Consider the following 18,033-nt stretch of genomic DNA (forward strand, 5'->3'; position numbering starts at 1 on the left):
ATAACACAGGGATGCTTTAGTTACTGCTTTAGTTACTGCTGACAGAGTCAAGGCCTTTTCTGCTCCTCACCCCACCCCACCAGCGAGCAGGCTGGGGGTGCACAGGAAGTTGGGAGGGGACACAGCCGGGACAGCTGACCCCAACTGACCAAAGGGATTTTCTATACCATATCACATCATGCTCAGCATATAAAGCTGGGGCAAGAAGAAGGAAGGGGGGAAGTTCAGAGTGATGGCATTTGTCTTCCCTGGAGACGGCTGAACACCTGCCTGCCAACTGGAAGTAGTGAATTAATTCCTTGTTTTGTTTTGCTTTGCTTGCATGCACAGCTTTTGCTTTACCTATTAAACTGTCTTTACCTCATCCCACGACTTTTCTCGCTTTTACCCTTCTGGTTCTCTTCCCCATCCTACCAGGGGGGTGGTGATTGAGCAGCTGGGTGGTGCTTAGTTGCTCACTGGGGTTAAACCACACCACCAGGTCCCCAGCCCTGGTTACAGATCCACTCCTCCTCATCTGCACTACTTTTTAAGGTGGGCAGACACATTCTCCAGACAAACAAATCCAGCACACACAGCTCCACAAGAAATTTTTCTCCCAGAAAATTGAAGAGTAACGTTTATCAAGTCTGTGGCCAGGATTCTTACTGGGCTAAAACTGAATCTACATAAAGCCTGTTGCAACTTTTCCTCAGCTCTAGCTATGAGCTCTAACAGCTATAATGTAGCAATGTAAGTAGTTGCAGAAGAGTGAAAGAGAGGGGTAAAAAGAGGCAGTCTTCATTTCTGAATTTGGCTGTTTCCTAGATTGCTACACTAAGACTTCCTGAAGGCTGATCTCTTCACTTGCTGAACAAAGGCCTATTCACCCTAGAATCTTTGAAGAAGAGGTTTCTCAAAAAAGTTATCTCCTGAGCCTTCTTAGCCTCAGACATGGGTGGGACTTGGCAATAAGTGACATAAAAAGTCAACTTGCCACCTTTCAAGTGAAGTTCAAAGAAAGTACTATTTGTTAGCATGTGGTGTCAAACTTGACTGTCCACTGTCTCTGGATAGTCCAAAAAGGAACTATACAATAGCATGCAAGTCAAACTTGGTATTTAACCCCTCCAAAGAGAATAACTTCCATTGTAATACAATTACTAACCACATTTTAACTGAGAACAAACCCTTTTGTTCAAAGTAAACAATATTTTGTTTTATAACGTGCAGAAACAAATTAAACCACGATTCCCGCCCCCCACCATGCCTCAGAAAGATGTGCTTCCAGAGAAACTAAATACAGAGTTTGTATTAACAGCATTCCATTATCCCTCCTTCTACTAAATTATTTTAATAATTGCCACTTTGATGGAAGCAGTGTAGACTATATGATTTCATATGGAAATTAGATCATATAGTAGGAAAAAATTGCTTAGAATAGCAGGTAACAGGCCATTTTTACATCATCACAGCAACTGAGAGAAATTCAGTAAGAATTATATTTATGCTTATAATGTTTATAATGTGTCTAGTAAGTATGACAGAAAAAAGTAAATGAAAACTTACCACATTTTTGAGTGTCTTTTAATACTTTCATAGTAAAACAAAAAGTTAATTTCATGAACACCTTCTTCATCTGGTCCCCGTAACCACATTGGCAGCTGCACTGAAGCCCCAGGAAGAAGAACAGCATCAGGAAGTGGGACGTGTATTACTTCAGGCTGACCTCCTGTGCCAACCCCAAAGTCTACAGAAGAAGCTGAAGATAGCAGTGCTGTACGCACAGAGGTAGGATCTGTCACGACAGTCTTGTAAGCACTACAGTTTTCAGAAGCTGAAGGACTTAGTGGCGTTAGAACAGCAGTATTTCCACCAAAAGTAAAAAATTCTGGATGCTTGGACACAACCTTCAGTGCAGTAAGAGGACACCTGCTTACGTTCACAAATTCTACATATGCTTTTCTGATTTCTCCACAGAGAAGCCCTGTAGGAAAATTTATAAAGAACACCTGTATAGGAGAGAACAGGAAAAAAGAAAAACCTGAACATTGAGCCGAGTTATGAATGCACGTGAAAACAACAGCCAACATACTTAAACTATATTGCTCTCTACAGCTTCCCGAGGAGGGATGTAGAGAGGGAGGTGCTGATCTCTTCTCCCTTGTATCCAGTGACAGGACATGTGGGAATGGTTCAAAGCTGCACCAGGGGAGGTTTAGACTGGACATTAGGGAGCATTTCTTTACCAAGAGGGTGGTCAGAGAGGTGGTTGATGCCCCAAGCCTGTCAGTGTTTAAGAGGCATTTGGACAATGTCCTTAATAACATGCTTTAACTTTTGGTCAGCCCTGGAGTGGTCAGGACTAGATGATCACTGTAGGTCCCTTCCAACTGAAATATTCTAATTCTGTAGACTGTTGTCATTAACCAGTTAGTAAGGAAAACCAATGTGTTTTAATTAACCAACTTTAAGAACTATTCTAGATCAACAGCAAGCAAACAGAAAAAAGCCTCTTTGCCTGTTCCCCCTCACCTTGAAATTTGGCTACAAAAGCTGTTGCCAACTGAAATTCTAAGGGAATATTAACAATTTCAAAAGGATGTTAGTTTAGAAGCTTCCAAGTTTCACTTGAAAAATAAAAAAAAACCACACAAGTTCAGCACTGACAGATTAGAAATTAACTGGAGAGATTTAGGCTAAGACTTCATTGTTAGAATTACATTTATAAGCTCTGGATTCAGCTATTTGCTCCAAACTGCCAATAGACAGTAGCTACATACCTCCAACAAAGGCATTTCTTCTGTAATAATGGGATCTAAACGTCGATCAGGTCCATATTTAATAGATGTTTTTTCCTCTTTTGTGTTATTAAGTCGAGGCCCTTGGATTTCTAAATCTTGTCGTCCTCGTACAGATAACCCATTGGAGACAAACTTTCCTGAAACAATTTAAAAAAAAAAAAAATCAAACTTTTAAAAGTAATTCCTAATGTTTTCTGAGAAGTGATTGAAAGCTCCCTACCCAATCTCAAAAATCATTTTGATTTTTCTGTTATTGGGCACAGGTGGTGTTCATTGATTAAGCAGTATCACTAACAAAGAACTATTCAAAGCTTACTGTCACACATAACACATTGCTATTGTGAGTTCAGCCAGCCAGTTATCCATTGTTGTGGACTTACTCTGCGCTTTAACAGTTTGACTACAACTGGCAGGAGGAGCACAGAGCATGAAGGTCATGTATTTATTTCCTTTCCCAATTTCTGCCAAGCTGGAAAAGTCACCCAAAACATTTTTATTTCCTTCAAAGATGGGCCACCACTCTCCAAATGTTTTTTATTCCAAAGGTTTCCAGTTTGTAGATAGCTAAACAAGCTTCATTATTTCTTTTAGATACTTTCAAACACATGCTTTAATCCCCATTTCCTCCAACAACTAAATTTTCCCCGAGACAGTTTCAGGTGAATAACTCAACAAAACAGATCAAGTAACATGCAATTAAAAAGCCATTTATATAAAGGAAAGAGAACCAAAGTAAAGTCAAGATGCTAAAAAAAAATTATATCAGCCAAATTTAAATTTGGGAATCTATGCAAAGAACTTCAGTGAAACATTTAGATAAAAGTTGAAAGCTAACAAAGCAAAGAGACCCACAAGAAAAATGAATGGCAAGAGTTAGTGAAAGTTGTTATAGATTCAACATGGCATAGATGGAATATTTAATTTTTTTTTTTCCAATGGTTTCAGAATTTCCACAGATTTAAAAGGAACAGTAAGTATGGGTTTGGCAGAGATTACTTCCTTTCTCAGGGGATTCCTACAGGTACCAATTCTTATCCTGTTCCAGTTGCTTCCCTTGTTTCTACATCTTTACCTGAAGGAAGGCCTTGCATCATGATAATCAAACATTAAACACTAGAATTTAATTCTACTCTGCCCAAAGCCATGTATCCCCCTTCCAGAGATACACAACTTAAGGAAATAATACACTTACCTGTCTGTAATCCAATAGAAGGATCTATCCCATCTAATGTCACAGCACCCTGAACAGTGCCAAGATTATAAACGACTCCCAGAATGTGTAGCTCCCCTGTTTGATGGGGAAAGAGCTTTAGTCTTGCCTGTGGAGATACGTTAAATTTTTGTTGTTGTTGCTACTAGAAAAAAGTATTATTACATTTAAATGTCCAATTGCTAAAGACACTCACAGCTACGTTTACTTTATACTTGTGTCAAATATAACTGCATAAAACAACTACAGGTCATTTACTGGATTCAAAATGTCATATACACAGAATTTACCAAACCAGTCCACAGCTGAGAGATGCTCATTACATTAGGAAAGAATCCTAAATAGTAACAAAAATGAACTTTAACAGAGGCAGAATCATAGAATGGTTGAAGTTGGAAAGAACTTCTGGAGGTGATCTTGTCCAACTCACCTGCTCAAGTAGGGCCACCTAGAGCCAGCTGCCCAGGACCATGTCCAAATGGCTTTTAATATCTCCAAGGATGGAGACTCCACAATCTCTCTGGGCAGCCTGTGCCCAGTAGTCAGTCACTATCCCAGTTAAAAAAAAAAACCAACTATTTCCTGATGTTCAGATGGAGCCTCCTGTGTTTCAGTTTGTGCCCACTGCCTCTTGTCTTGTCACATCCTCCCTTCAGATATTTATACACACTGATGAGATTCAGAAGTTCGAGTATTTTGTGTATCATTAATGTCTTCTGCAAGTTTAGCATTAAGTTCAGATCATAACAAGTCTGAACTCCACCTTAAAGTTCAACACTGAAAAGACTATTTTTAAAACAAATTTTAATACTTACCACTTTTGTCTCTTCACTATTAATTAAAAATTCTGCTATTGCTTCAGTTCCTATCATATCATCATCGCATGTTCCCTGAGAAGAAGAAACAGCTTTTCAGGTACTATTACTCCTAGGCAGAAAAAGTGCCATAAATATTACTTCCCACACCTTTCCTAAAGTGTTCAAGGAAAAAAAGCATACAAATTTCAAACTGCAGACAGTTGGGACCAGCAGGTGCTGTATGCCCAGCTTCTCAGGCTTTCTGAATTAAGGCAGCAGCCTTATTAAACATTTACTTAAGAGAGAAATTTAAGTTTTATCACTATAAATTGGAACCGTTCCCAATCAATTCCACTGATACTTACAGAAGTATTTATAATATCATTTAAGTATCAGTTCAGACCAGAACAGGAGGGAAAGCGTATGGTACTCCTTGAGACTTATTTATATGAAACCATGTTCATAACTCCAGAAAACACTTACAGTAAATTCCTTATGAATTTGTTTCCTGGCCAAAAGCATTTGGAACAGTGATCTCTAAAGGTGCTGTAATATTCAGTATTAGAACATACTAAAACCTTAAAAATATGAATGCGAGAACAGCCCTTCAGAGGCAAGTTTTGGCAGTATTAGTTGAAGTATTAAATTAAACAGTAGTAAGCAGTTCATCTAAAGTATTCAAAACATTAATTTAATACAATAAATTTTCAGTTTTCTTCTAATCAAGATACCAAGATGTTTCTATGTCATACCAGCAGTTTTTCAGAACACAAATTTCATGACGTGCAGTAGCTCGAGTAAGAAAAAGGAATTTGATAATATACCTATTGACATTGCAAGTCATTTCTGCTAGTCAAGGCTAGTGTGACTCAAAATAGATGTACTACACATACAATGAAATGTGGGAAGTATTTTGCTTTGCATTAATCTTTACAATACTCATCATAGTATTTTTGTTAACTGGCTGCTTTGTGCCCTATGGATCTAGGAAAATCTAAACAATGCATAAGGAAATTCAGCAGCTACTTCCCCCCCCACCCACCGCTTTTTCTAATTTACACTTAAACCAGCTGTTTTCATACTACATAATTTTGAAGATTTAAGTTAATATATACTCCGTAACTGTAGCTGTTTGGTTTTGGTTGAAAAAGGATGAAGCTTTCCTTACCAGCTCTTTTGTTTCTCCATCATGCTTTGCATCAAAGTCTTTAGGTTGAAACTTCCACAGCAATGAAAGGTCAGTCAAAAGAAGTGGAACTTTCAGAGGATTTCGGAAGGACACTTCTACAGTTATCGGTTCTATTAAAAAAGGGCAAGAAAATCATGACAACAGGCGATCCCCACCACAATCTGAAGGTTCACCTAACTCAAAGCATTCTTGTGCAAACAACTTGCACAAGAACATTGGTTTAAATCTCCAATAACACAGAAAATGTTGTACAAATTCATCTAACTCATTTTATTTCTGAAGTGTATAAACCCTAACTTTACCTTCTATCACAGCAAGTGGAAATCTGGAGTTATCCGAGTAGCGATTTAAACAGAACTGTGTTGGTTGAAAGTTTGAAGGTATTATTCCTTTATTTATCACAGATACAACCTGCTCTTCAAGTTCCTTCCACTGTTGTGATGATTCCGAGTCATACTCTTGATCCAGACTTACGTGCGTAGCTGCCTGCTTTTCACCTAGTATGAGTAAGGCAATCTTACAAGATGAGAACAGTGGCATGCAACAGTTGCAACAGAGGACTGCACTGACAGTTGGGTAAGTATTGTTAAGATATTTTAAGTTCTCGGTCACTGTCATTTTTATGTTACAATTGATTTAAGTCAGTGAATTCCAAGCCATTTTGAAATACACACATGAAGACAATACTGAGGATAATTTAAGTATAATTCTATTTGAAAATTGTGGAATTCCAAGATTTTAGCATGCTACATGGTATTACTCAGCTTACAGATTATTTTTACTTTATGACAGGCTACAGTCCCACAGTACAGCCCTGGTTTATATAAGAATTTCCACTCAGCTTACTTCACATTCAGGAATTACAGTGTTTCAAACACTTAATCCAAGAGAAAGTTGTAAAGACAATTTCTAGCATTAGCACCAACATGTAGCATTTGCTAAAGCATTAATAATCCCTTTCATGAAGTTAATTACAGACTTGCATTGAAGCTTCCCAGCTATGAAAAATAGTGGAAGTCAGCACACCTGCATACGTGGATTTCATATTTACACAGAAAGTCTGAAAACATCTAGCAAGTAGATACTAAGCTTAAGCTTGTCTTTTGAAATATTAAAGAAGTTAGCTTGTCACATTAGTCTTACATAATGATAGATTTTTTTAAGTTACACCAACTCTTGCATAAATTTTGGTTCCATAAATAAGGGACTTCAATCTGTTTACATAAGATTTTCTAACCTTCTGCTGGTCTTCGATCATGCCCAAAGAAAACACGGGTTGCTGCGCTGTTAATATACGGTAAAGGAAGCTGTGGTAAGGGACCATCAGGTGACAGCTGTGTTACGTTCTGGAGCAAAGAAGGAAAATGGAGTGTCATGCCATTATGCAAATACATGATGTCCATGTTGTACATTACCAATAACTGGAATGATAAGGAAGCCAAGTTATAAGCACTCAATGTTTGAACAGAGAATATTTTTAAGACGGAATGAATCGTTTCAATTAACTATTTTAATAGTTTCTTCTGCTCTGACAGTCTGAAGTAGTATTTTTTTCTTCAATAAGAGTTTAAAGTTTGTGAAATCTTTACGTAAAAAGGAGAATAATGATTTTAATCCAGCACTCTAATTGCTATTGTGGCTGCACAGCTGATAGAAGCTTTATTTGATCCATAGCTTGACTCTCTAACTCAATTTGATAAACTATGTTCACTACACCACCACCGTTACACAGGCCTGTCCACAGCTCAGGTGTGGCAAAACACCAGTCTCAAGTAAGGTCCACCATAACTTAGCAAACACCATAGAAATTCTGTTTAAAAGCTTTAAAAGACAGTAACTAACTACACGGCTGCAAGCTGTGTGTGATATCAGCACTAAACACCCCATAATGTAACATGGGATAACTACAGTCCAGAATCAGTCACAAACTTACACCCAACTCGATGAGTCACTTGATCTATAAAAACCCATATTAAAGAATAAAATTCACTACAACATGGATGGCAAGTACTTTATAGTACCAGAAAAGGTGACAGAGCTACCTAGTCTTTATTAAAGATTTATTACCAAAAGCCTCAAAAATCATTATAAATTGATCAAAGCAAAACAGATCCACTTTCTCCAAAAGAAACTGAACTAACACAAGCTGCAATTGAGCCATGACCCTTAAGAGGAAGAGTTCATTCTACTGTAATAAACACACATACAAAGAGTCACACTAATACCCATCAGTGAAAGTACACTTAATACATACATGAGATGTGGCATATTTGGTTTTTTGAAGCCTAAAGTGAAAATGAACATATCAACTAGATAAAAAAAACCAACACTGGAGCAAAGCAGGTATGACAAAATCATTTAATGACTTAATAAAAAATTACTGGTAATACAGTTACTGATTACTCAAGGAATAAAGACAATGAAAAGTCATTTACCTTATAAACATAAAGATATTCTCTTAAAAAAGCTTCTTGCTGAGCTGGAGATTGTTTACTATCATTGATCAAAATGTGCCTGAAGGCAGACACAGCATTGTCAAGCTGATGAAGTGTAAAGGACTGGCGACCAATAGTGAAGTTAATATGGTCTTCTGCAAGAGACCAGCCTTTCCCTTTGTAAACCTGCATGGCTTGACAGTAGCAACGTAAGGCATGTTTTTTCTGCAAGAAAAAACAAACAAGTTAATTTCTCAAATAATCCCATTAACCACTCATTATAATAGTAGGAAGACTGAACACTAAGTCAGAAAAGTTACTGAAGTTTTTAGTACCCCCCTGACTATGCTAAGCATATTGCTTGCAGAACTATACCTCATAGCATCTGGTCAACATTAATCTAAGCACAGAAGTGTTGGTTCCTACAGTACAGAGCCTAACCTGCAGATTAAGTTCATGTTTTCAAAGACTAGTGTAACAGGCAGTAAGCCAAAAAAGCAAATAACAAAAGACAACTACTTTTAAAATATTGTTCTGTGTTGCTTTAGGACTACTAAAGTCTACAAAGCTCTACTGCCAAGCCTCAGGACATAAGCTAGATTTAACACATTTCATTTCATTTCTGTAACTGAACTTTCAGTGTGACACTTCCAGTCAATTGTTCAGTAGACACACTTGGGACAAAATCCATGCCAAGCAAACCAACAAAAACCAGCCCTACAGTACATACAAGACAAAATTACCAATCGCATCAACCATTGGGAGATAGATGCTCTGCTCCCAGTCAGCTCCACAGTTCCTTTCCTGTACATACATCAGGACCTGGGCATTCAATCCCAAGTCTAGGTATTGAACATCTGCATAGGCATTCACTGTACAGGCAAGTCTCAGCTTCTAAAAAAAGGGAACAGCATTCCCTTATTTACAGCAGTAATGCGAAAAAATCTTAAGATATGTTCAAATTGGTATGGTGATAACAGCAGAGTACAAGCAGTAAATCCTTAGCATCAGCAGATACTACTGACACTTTAAAATACGTTATTACAGTATGCAGCTGAACAGCCTGGCTGACTTCTCTTCAGTAGCATTTAATATTTTGGTACCTCTAAGGATATGAAAAAAAAAAAAAGATAACCTGCATTTACTTTAACACTGAAAAAGCATTCCTTGGAAACCAGAATCCCTACACGAATTAGACACAAACAAGAGCACTGTTACATGAAGACAAAGTCAAAGCTTTACAAAATGCATGCACTTTTCCAGGCAAAGGAATGAGATAAGAGAATAAATAAGAAAACTCTGATCAATAGCTCCCTATCAGTACTGTATCGTCATAACAATAGACAGGGAAACTACTGCATGAAGATGACTAAGGGGTGGGAGGGGGATACGCCTACTATTCTTCACATCTGTGATTTTAAATACAGAAGCCAAGACTACAACAATGCTTTCTTTGGTCCTTACCAGAAAGATAAAACCAAGATTGGGTGGGGTGGGAGAACACCCCGCCCCCAAGACCACAGGGCTTTGTTTCAAACAGAATTCTGATGCCCGGGTTCCGCTGTATTATTGATTTGTAATAGAAATTTATTTCTATCCCATGTTTGCAGCTTATTGGTAAACTGAAATTGACTGTATTCAAAGACAGCCCCATAACTGAACTCCTGTGGCTAACCCCAGCAGAAATCAAGCACAAGCTATCTTTAGAGCATCTATCCCACAACTGAGGCAGAAATAAAGCACACAAGTTATGTCCAACAAACTTTGAGTTTATTTACCACAGTTAGAGCTGCCTGCACAGGAATGTGAATAGAAGTAAAAACAATCTGATTTGTATTGGTTTAATTGCTACTTAAGTCTAAGCAGCCATAAAGAGATCCTTCAGTTTCTCTTGTAGTAACTGTTCACACACCTGTATCTCCCCTAAAAATCATGTGGTTAAGGCACCAGGAAAAACAGATATCTAAATTTTCCTATTATTCTAATAAATTAAGAGTTTAACAAATCTGTAACTTCTGCAACTCACTCTTCTCTTGAGTAAAAAGACTCCCTTAACCAAATAAAGAGCCTTGCATCTCACTGTGTATAAAATTGAGACCCAGAAATGAAAACACACATCACTTAAGTTTCAAGTCAGCGATCTTCAGCATTACTTCAAATACAGAAGACTATGCTGATCAATGAAGAAGTCATTTTCAGAGATCAGAGCTGAATACTTCCGACTAACACAAAAGTGTCAGAAGCCAAGCATCTTTTTCCAGACTGATGACACAATTAACATGTTTTTCAGAGTACGTATCAAATACCAAGCATATTTTCCATGCAAAAAGATAATACTTACCTGGCCTGCTTTACTAAACCTATGGCCAGCCAATATCATATGAAACGCAAACTTTCTAACCATGGGACTCTTCATGTTTATAAAGCAATGGGCTGCCTGCTCCAACAGAAGTGCACTGCGAAGATCTGAATCCTATTTCAAAGCAAAAAGGAGAATTAGCCTCAAAGTTGAACACAGAGATAACAGTGGCCTTGTTTTAATGCTAACAGGGACAGTAGGCTGTAACAGTGCTGTGAAGTTGAAGATTCTTTTATATACAAACATCATACGTATATGCGTGCATATAAAAGAAAATAAGACTAAAAGTATTTTTCACTTTGTTATATGTATAGCATTCAATACCAAATACGCTGGTATTTTTTTCTAGTGGAGAGATTTATATATCAACCTGTTTCAGTATGAGTGATAAAAGAAGTATTTTCTGCTTTTTCAGTTACTCAGGCTACTGTTTCGAACACTTACCATTACCTTTGAAGCACTCTGCTACCTTCTCCCCTCCCTCCCCCTGCAGATATTAAAGCTAGAAACAAAAAATAAGAGCTTTAACAGGATGAAGGAAGAACAGAGGGAGCAACGGAACTTAGTGAATTTGTATCACAAGAACCAGGATGATTTCTTAGTAATGTACAATTTCTTATTATTACCCACTTCTCTTCTCATGCCAAGACACAGCTATATTACTCTAACCAGTCAGAACAGAATCTACTTGATTTTATCACAACTGAACTCCATGCTATCATTGATGTTCAAGTATGTGTCTGGACTACAAATATACTCCAAGACGACTATATAGTATCCTATGAAGATTTTCCTTGCAACTGCCAAAAGGCACCACAAGTGTACTACATAAATTTTAAGTCGTAAAATGATTGTGCAGAGCCAACAGTATTTAAATTCTTTGCTTAAATAACAAATTTTGGGAGCAAGCTTAAGTTGAAAGGGCAAGAATGAAGCTACAAAGACACTTGAGAGAGAAACTTACAGAACTACGCAAATTCATTCCACGCTTAATCTGTCCCAGGAAAAGTCTCAAAAGCATCACATTTGGTGCAGCTGGCCACAAAGCCAGAACTAAGTGCCCATTAGACTTTCTCCAACCTACACAGAAGATGCTATACTATTACTGGTATCACACTTGTTTAACTCTTTTTCAAGCAAGACACTTTCTGGTCTGTTAGAAGCTAATTCCATGCTTAATTTCCACCAATTAATATTACAGAAGTGTTCAGACTAGCTTTCACTTACACAGTAAGATTCTAATGATGAATGAGACAGCTGAGCTACAGTAATGCCTTAGTCAAACTATAAAGAACTTCCAATTATATGTGGGATAGTATCCCTTATGGCTCTGGCAAGCCATGCTAATACTTTTAACCCACAAGTTCTTAAACTGAAAGTATGCCATACAAGAGCTAAGCAGATGTCAAGGAAAATTAGTTATAAAACTGAAGATAACAAATGCACATTTAGTATGTTTAAAGAAGTCAAGCAAGTCACTTGACTAGAAAGAAAAACAGTACTAGTTTCTTCACTTGCAGTGTAAACAGTTTTCTTCATTTCATGCTTTATACCAGCTCATTTACTACCTTTGGCTAGAAAATATCACAGGACAAGAATTAATGTGTAACCTAGAAGTGCTTGGGTAAGTAAACAAACAGGGGGAGGGCAAGAGTGGAAAAAGTTACTAAGTGTTTTACCTCGCTGGTTAAACGAATCAGAAGAGCAGCTGCCTCTGAATATTTGCTTTGACTTTTTAAGATTTCAGCACTAAGCAGCACACAGCGTTCAGCCAGAACCATGTTCCTGAAGCAAAAACATAAGGGTATTAATAAATATTTATCAAAATAAGCCATGGAAAACTTTTCACCTCAAATCTGACAAATTTTCTCCATATCGCATCAGACTGATGTTCTGTTGATTATCCTTCTTAAAGTAAAACATATGAAAGTTCATCCCCTGCAAAACAACCACATACAGATAGACACATTAAGTGGCCTATCCTACTATAACAGCAGCTTTTCAAAAGTCAAAGCTAGAGAGCTTTTTTGAAGACAATATTGTATCTATAAAAATACCAACTAAAATGATCCAACCAACTACACATTCTGATAAATGAGAAGTCCAACAGCCAGAAACAAGTTGTGCTCGGCTGACACTGGTGGGTACCAGGTGCCCACCAAGCTGCTCTGTCACACCCCCTCCTCAGCAAGACAGGGGGAGAAAATTAGATTAAAAAGCTCATGTGCTGAGATCAGGACAGGGAGCTCACTCACCAATTAGAGTCACAGGCAAAACAGACTTGGCTTGGGGAAAATTAAATTAATTTATTGCCAATTAATTACAGAATAGGATAGTGATAAATAAAAACAAAACTAAAACACCTTCCCCTGACTACTGCTTCCCAGGCTCAACTTCACTTCCAACTCTTCTACCTCCCCCTCCCCTCAAGCAGGGCAAGGGGACAGGGAAAAGAAGTTGCGGTCAGTTCATAACATTTCATCTCTGCCACTCCTTCCTCCTCATGCTCTCCCCTGCTCCAGCATGGCATCCCTCCCACAGATACAGTTCAGAAATTGCTCCAGCATGGGTCCTTTCCATGGGCTACAGTCCTTCAGGAACGCTGTTTCAGTGTGGGATCTCCACGGGTCACAGCTCCTGCAGGAACCTGCTCTGGTGTAGGCTCTCCACAGGCTGCAGCTTCCTTCAGTGCACATCCACCTGCTCTGGCATTGGGTCCTCCACAGGCTGTGGAACCCTGCTTCCCTGTGGTCCTCCATGGGCTGCAGGGGGACAACCTGCTTCACCGTGGTCTTTCCCACAGGCTGCAGGGAAGCACCTCCCCCTCCTCCTCCTTCCTCACTGACCTTGGCATCTCTGCCAGGCTGTTTCTCTCATTTTCTCACTCCTCTCTCACAGCTGCTGTGCAGCAATTTTTACCCTTTAAGTATGTTATCACAGAAGCACCACCAGCATTGCTGGCATGCTCAGCTTTGGGCAGCAGCAGGTCCATTTTGGAGTTGTGTGAAAACTGTCTCTGTCTGACACAGGGGCAGCTCCTGCTGCCTTCTCACAGAAGCCATCCCTGCAGCCACCCCACTACCAAAATCTTGCTAGGTAAATGCAATACAGAAGTTTAATAAGCACTCTGTCAAGAATGGCATAGATCCCCTTTCCATACTATCCTAGATAAACCAACATATCTTACTTTAAAAAGTTACCATCATTCTGCAATCTTTTAGTCATCTGGCACTATCACTGTGCCGGGGAAGAAAAGTTAAGCCACCAGGCCTTTCAGCTTTCATTGGATCAGTACAGAAGTATACAACATACTTGCAGATATCTCGATAGGTCTGAACTGCTGTTTCCATATAATGAGCAGGATATGGTCTAGGAGCTCCAGGCTGAAGAAAAGCTGATACCGCTGCCATTTCCTACAAGAGGAATTCAGTACTGTCACTGTAGTTTTTTCAACAAATTGTAAACCTCAAAATGCTGAGGAACACATTTCAACAGCTACTAGTTCAAGATCCTCATCTCATCAGTTACTGGCATATAAGAGTGTACCCAACACATTGTAACTGATAAAAGCTTTAACACAATAGCCTATTTATGGCTCTGCTTGTAATTAACCAGACGGCAGCAAGAGAGTTATACACACCCACAGAAGCATTTTCAGTTGATGGTACCCCCAACACTATGCAGAAGCATTGATTTAGTACTGCTTTACAAATCCAAGAGATAACTTCCTGTTGCAGGAATAATCTTTCTGATAAAGTAGCATTAACATCTATTTTAAGATGAGGACTGTTTTCTGAGTTTTGCTTAAATTAAGTTACATTTTCAGCTTCCAAAGGAACTCTAGTAAACGTGCACTCTTCAATTTTACTTCTTTCCTTATGGGGTGAAGATGGGACAGCAAAGTTTTTCTGCAGTCAGTAAAGACTAAAACTTGTAGGTTGCAAAAATTCATCATTAAGACCTCTACAAACCATTCCTAAAGAAATTAAGATAACTTTTCAGATTATCCAAATGCAGAGCAACTGTCTGTACTGCAGAAATACACATTTATGTAAAGGTTTTACATCAAGATAGGACAGCGTACAAGAATGCTTCCATAGCTCTACAAAGTAAAGTTTCAAATTTTATCAAGTTAACCAGACTAAAGCCTACAAAACATAGCTTCTAAAAATTGTTAAAACAAGCTTCCTTTTTTCCCCCAGCATTCCCATTTATCTTGTTGAAAATTTTAGGCACATATACCTTCAATCTCAAGAAAAATTAAGAATGAGTACATGTTTACAGTGAGGTTCGGCAGTGACACACTCAAACTACATCCCTCAAGAGTCTTAACAAAAAAACCCCAGTATAATACCATATTTATAGTGACATATTCTTGACTTCTTGGCAAATAAGTATTTTGCCAAAGTCTGAAAGAGATACTATAAAATTATTTCACACCTGTTTTTGAGTTAGACTACAAGTTTGAAGATCCATTCTGCTGCATTCTAGGTGTAATCTTTTCCGTATTTCACATTTTAAGAATTAACTCTGCAATTTTTGTTCACACCTTTATTCCCTTCAAAAAACAGCAGCCAATAGATTTGGGAACACTTTAGGATTTGCTAAAGATATGCAGCAAATTTGGCAAGACCCTTATGAATTTGGTGGGAGAGGGAAGGGATTGCGTTTTGTTACCTTCAGACAAACATTAGAGATTATTAGGAAAAGTTCACAGAATATTTGTTACATGAAGTACCAACCAGTGCTCCAGCTGCATAAAGCATTGCCTGATCATTTAAGAAGTCTTTCTTTGCTGTATGGTAACAGCTATATGCAAGTTCATAGTGTTGCACCAAAAAGCACAAGTCTGCCATTTTCCGGATTTGAAGCTCTGGTGCTTCTGGTGGATACCTATAAATACAAATATTTAAATTCAAAGTCATAATTTTAATAAATAGAGCAAGACATGCTCTATAAAGTTGTCCCCTCTCATCTTAACTTCTACTCACAAAGTAGGAATACAAAAATGCATTGCTTCAGCCTTAACCAAAAAACAGCCAAGAAAAGTGAAGCTGCTTCCTTTCTGCCATATGTAACTCAGTTTCACACCCAACTTGTCAATTAGCAAGACTCACTGTTCCACTAACATTCAAAGCAAGTGTTCCTCTTAGCCAAGAAATACTGAAAAAGAAGTATGCAGTTATCACTGAAACTGCTCAGTAACATTAACTGTTAGAGCTAAAGAGAGCTGTATGAGAAGGGGGGGGGGGGGGGGGGGCGGGAAAGACACTGACTGTTCACCTAGTTGTAGTTATTTCTCCCTATTTTTCTGGAAAGAGAAAAATCCACTACAAAACTATGCCTTATGCCAAAACACTGGGCAAGTTTCTGTCCTCTGCAAGCATCAGTCTAACTTTTGATTAGTCAAATACATATGAATCACTTCAGTGAAGATCAAATACCTTTTCACAAACACTTGTTAGTCAAACTTTGTAGGAAGCAAGCCATGCTTACAAGTTCAATACAGAAAGCTGAAGCTAACAACATTTTGATTACGAATCCAAAGACACACCACATATGAATTTAAAGTTATATGGAAGTGTCAGGGACATTAACTTTGGCTAGGTAGTATCCAAGAACTGTTTGGATCTCTGGTTAAGATAAGACAGTTGAAGAGAGTGCTCTTCAGGATTATACATCCTCATTCACAGAGGGGAAAAAACCAAAAAAATCACAAAGCATACAGAACAAATACTCTGGTAAGATTTAAGTTTTAGTTTAAAATTCAAATTAAGTTTTAGTGTAAAATACAGGTGCAAAAAGTATGAAATTCCCTTTAATTTAGCTCTCAAACACACTTGCAAAAGCAACATACTTAATACTCAACTGCAGTAAAATACATAGTTACATGAACAAAACCACCTATACATGGGATTTGGCCTAAATAAGAAAAGAAAAAGCTTGTACTCATTTAAAAAAAAAAAAATCCTGTACGACAGACAATAGCTTTTTTATTACTATGTTCTTTGTAACTTAGAAAGCTTCACTGTAAATACAGCAGGAAGGTGGCTCTGTAAACAGTTTCTTTTATCCCCTTTTTCTTTAAGTTCTATTCCTTTATTGTACACGTTTAGGCATAGTACTTTTCACGATTTCTCCAATTAAAGCCTTTTACAATATTGCTGATTTAGTTCACTTTGTAGAACACCAAACACACACAGGCTTTCCCTCCCAAAAAAAGAGGTACATTTTCAGTTTAGAGCTAAAGGTAAGGACTGAAGTTACTTACAGCAAACCAGAAGTATTCTTCAGTTCATTTATACTTTTCTCTGGAACCTTGCTGCCGCTAAACCATTTTTTTGTAGCAGAAAATAGCGATCGACTCAAGCCTTTCCGGGATATTAACTGCAAAAAGACAGTAAATTAGAGCACTACGTTGCAAAAGATATGCTAGTATACGTTAAACTAATATAGAAGCCCAAGATTCATTAAGGCATCCTAAATTCTGTGTTTTCCATAAAACAGAAATAAATAAAAAGAATAAAATAACCAAGAGCACACTCCTTCAGAATGAATCACTGACACAGAGATAGAAGTTGCAATTCATATATTTATTCTATTTCAGACAGCTGAAGTTCACTATTGTTGCTGTAAACTGCAGACACCTCAATCCTAACAACTGAAATATTTGATGTATCTGTTTGAAATCTAACAGGATATAAAATTTTTTTGTATTAGTCCAACCTAAAATCTAGACCAAGTACATACTTTGAGAGAGAACATTCTCCCTGTCACCACCCACATTAAGCATTATCACATGGTGAACATTGATTTCAAGTGTCAAGGGTGCTAGTCATACCTGCAAGCAAGATTACACAACTTTATTCTTTCAGATAATTTCCACTAACAAGGAAACCTCCCCAGGGAATTACCATTCCCAAGTTCTAAGGCAAACTATATCTCTTTTTAAAGATAATTTTAAGAATTGTAACATCATGCTTTTCTTACCATGACTAGGAATGTACTACTACATTCCTAATGGTAAGGCTGTTTGCTACACTTTACATATGCAGGTTTTTTTATGTTTCTTCATAAAACTTTCCAAGCATAAACATAGTCAGCATATACAAAATACAGAGTTCAGATAACAGACTGATATTTGCGCCCAAGTCTTATGCTAAATGCAGTAATCTGATTGTACTAATGTAAATCAATGCATTTCTCTCTCTGTTTAAGACCATATAAAAGTGAAACACTTAGAAAAGACAAGACCTCACT

At 37.8% G+C, this 18,033-nt stretch overlaps 1 protein-coding gene across 1 annotated transcript in view; it reads right to left on the reverse strand.

The window, feature by feature from the left end:
- The window catches only part of TRAPPC8 (trafficking protein particle complex subunit 8), a 57,357-nt gene that overhangs the window by 19,431 nt on the left and 19,893 nt on the right, over positions 1 to 18,033 (reverse strand). The window contains exons 8-20 of the mRNA XM_075705384.1: positions 17,045 to 17,160; positions 15,516 to 15,666; positions 14,086 to 14,186; positions 12,453 to 12,558; positions 10,756 to 10,887; positions 8,415 to 8,639; positions 7,217 to 7,325; positions 6,282 to 6,476; positions 5,959 to 6,089; positions 4,809 to 4,883; positions 3,976 to 4,102; positions 2,763 to 2,920; positions 1,549 to 1,991 (exon numbers count right to left, since the gene is read on the reverse strand). Coding sequence (XP_075561499.1) covers positions 1,549 to 1,991; positions 2,763 to 2,920; positions 3,976 to 4,102; positions 4,809 to 4,883; positions 5,959 to 6,089; positions 6,282 to 6,476; positions 7,217 to 7,325; positions 8,415 to 8,639; positions 10,756 to 10,887; positions 12,453 to 12,558; positions 14,086 to 14,186; positions 15,516 to 15,666; positions 17,045 to 17,160 — 2,069 coding nt within the window. The remainder of the gene's footprint in view (positions 1 to 1,548; positions 1,992 to 2,762; positions 2,921 to 3,975; positions 4,103 to 4,808; positions 4,884 to 5,958; positions 6,090 to 6,281; positions 6,477 to 7,216; positions 7,326 to 8,414; positions 8,640 to 10,755; positions 10,888 to 12,452; positions 12,559 to 14,085; positions 14,187 to 15,515; positions 15,667 to 17,044; positions 17,161 to 18,033) is intronic.

Source organism: Pelecanus crispus, chromosome 2 (genome assembly GCF_030463565.1).
Source record: "Pelecanus crispus isolate bPelCri1 chromosome 2, bPelCri1.pri, whole genome shotgun sequence".
Lineage (NCBI taxonomy): Eukaryota > Metazoa > Chordata > Aves > Pelecaniformes > Pelecanidae > Pelecanus > Pelecanus crispus.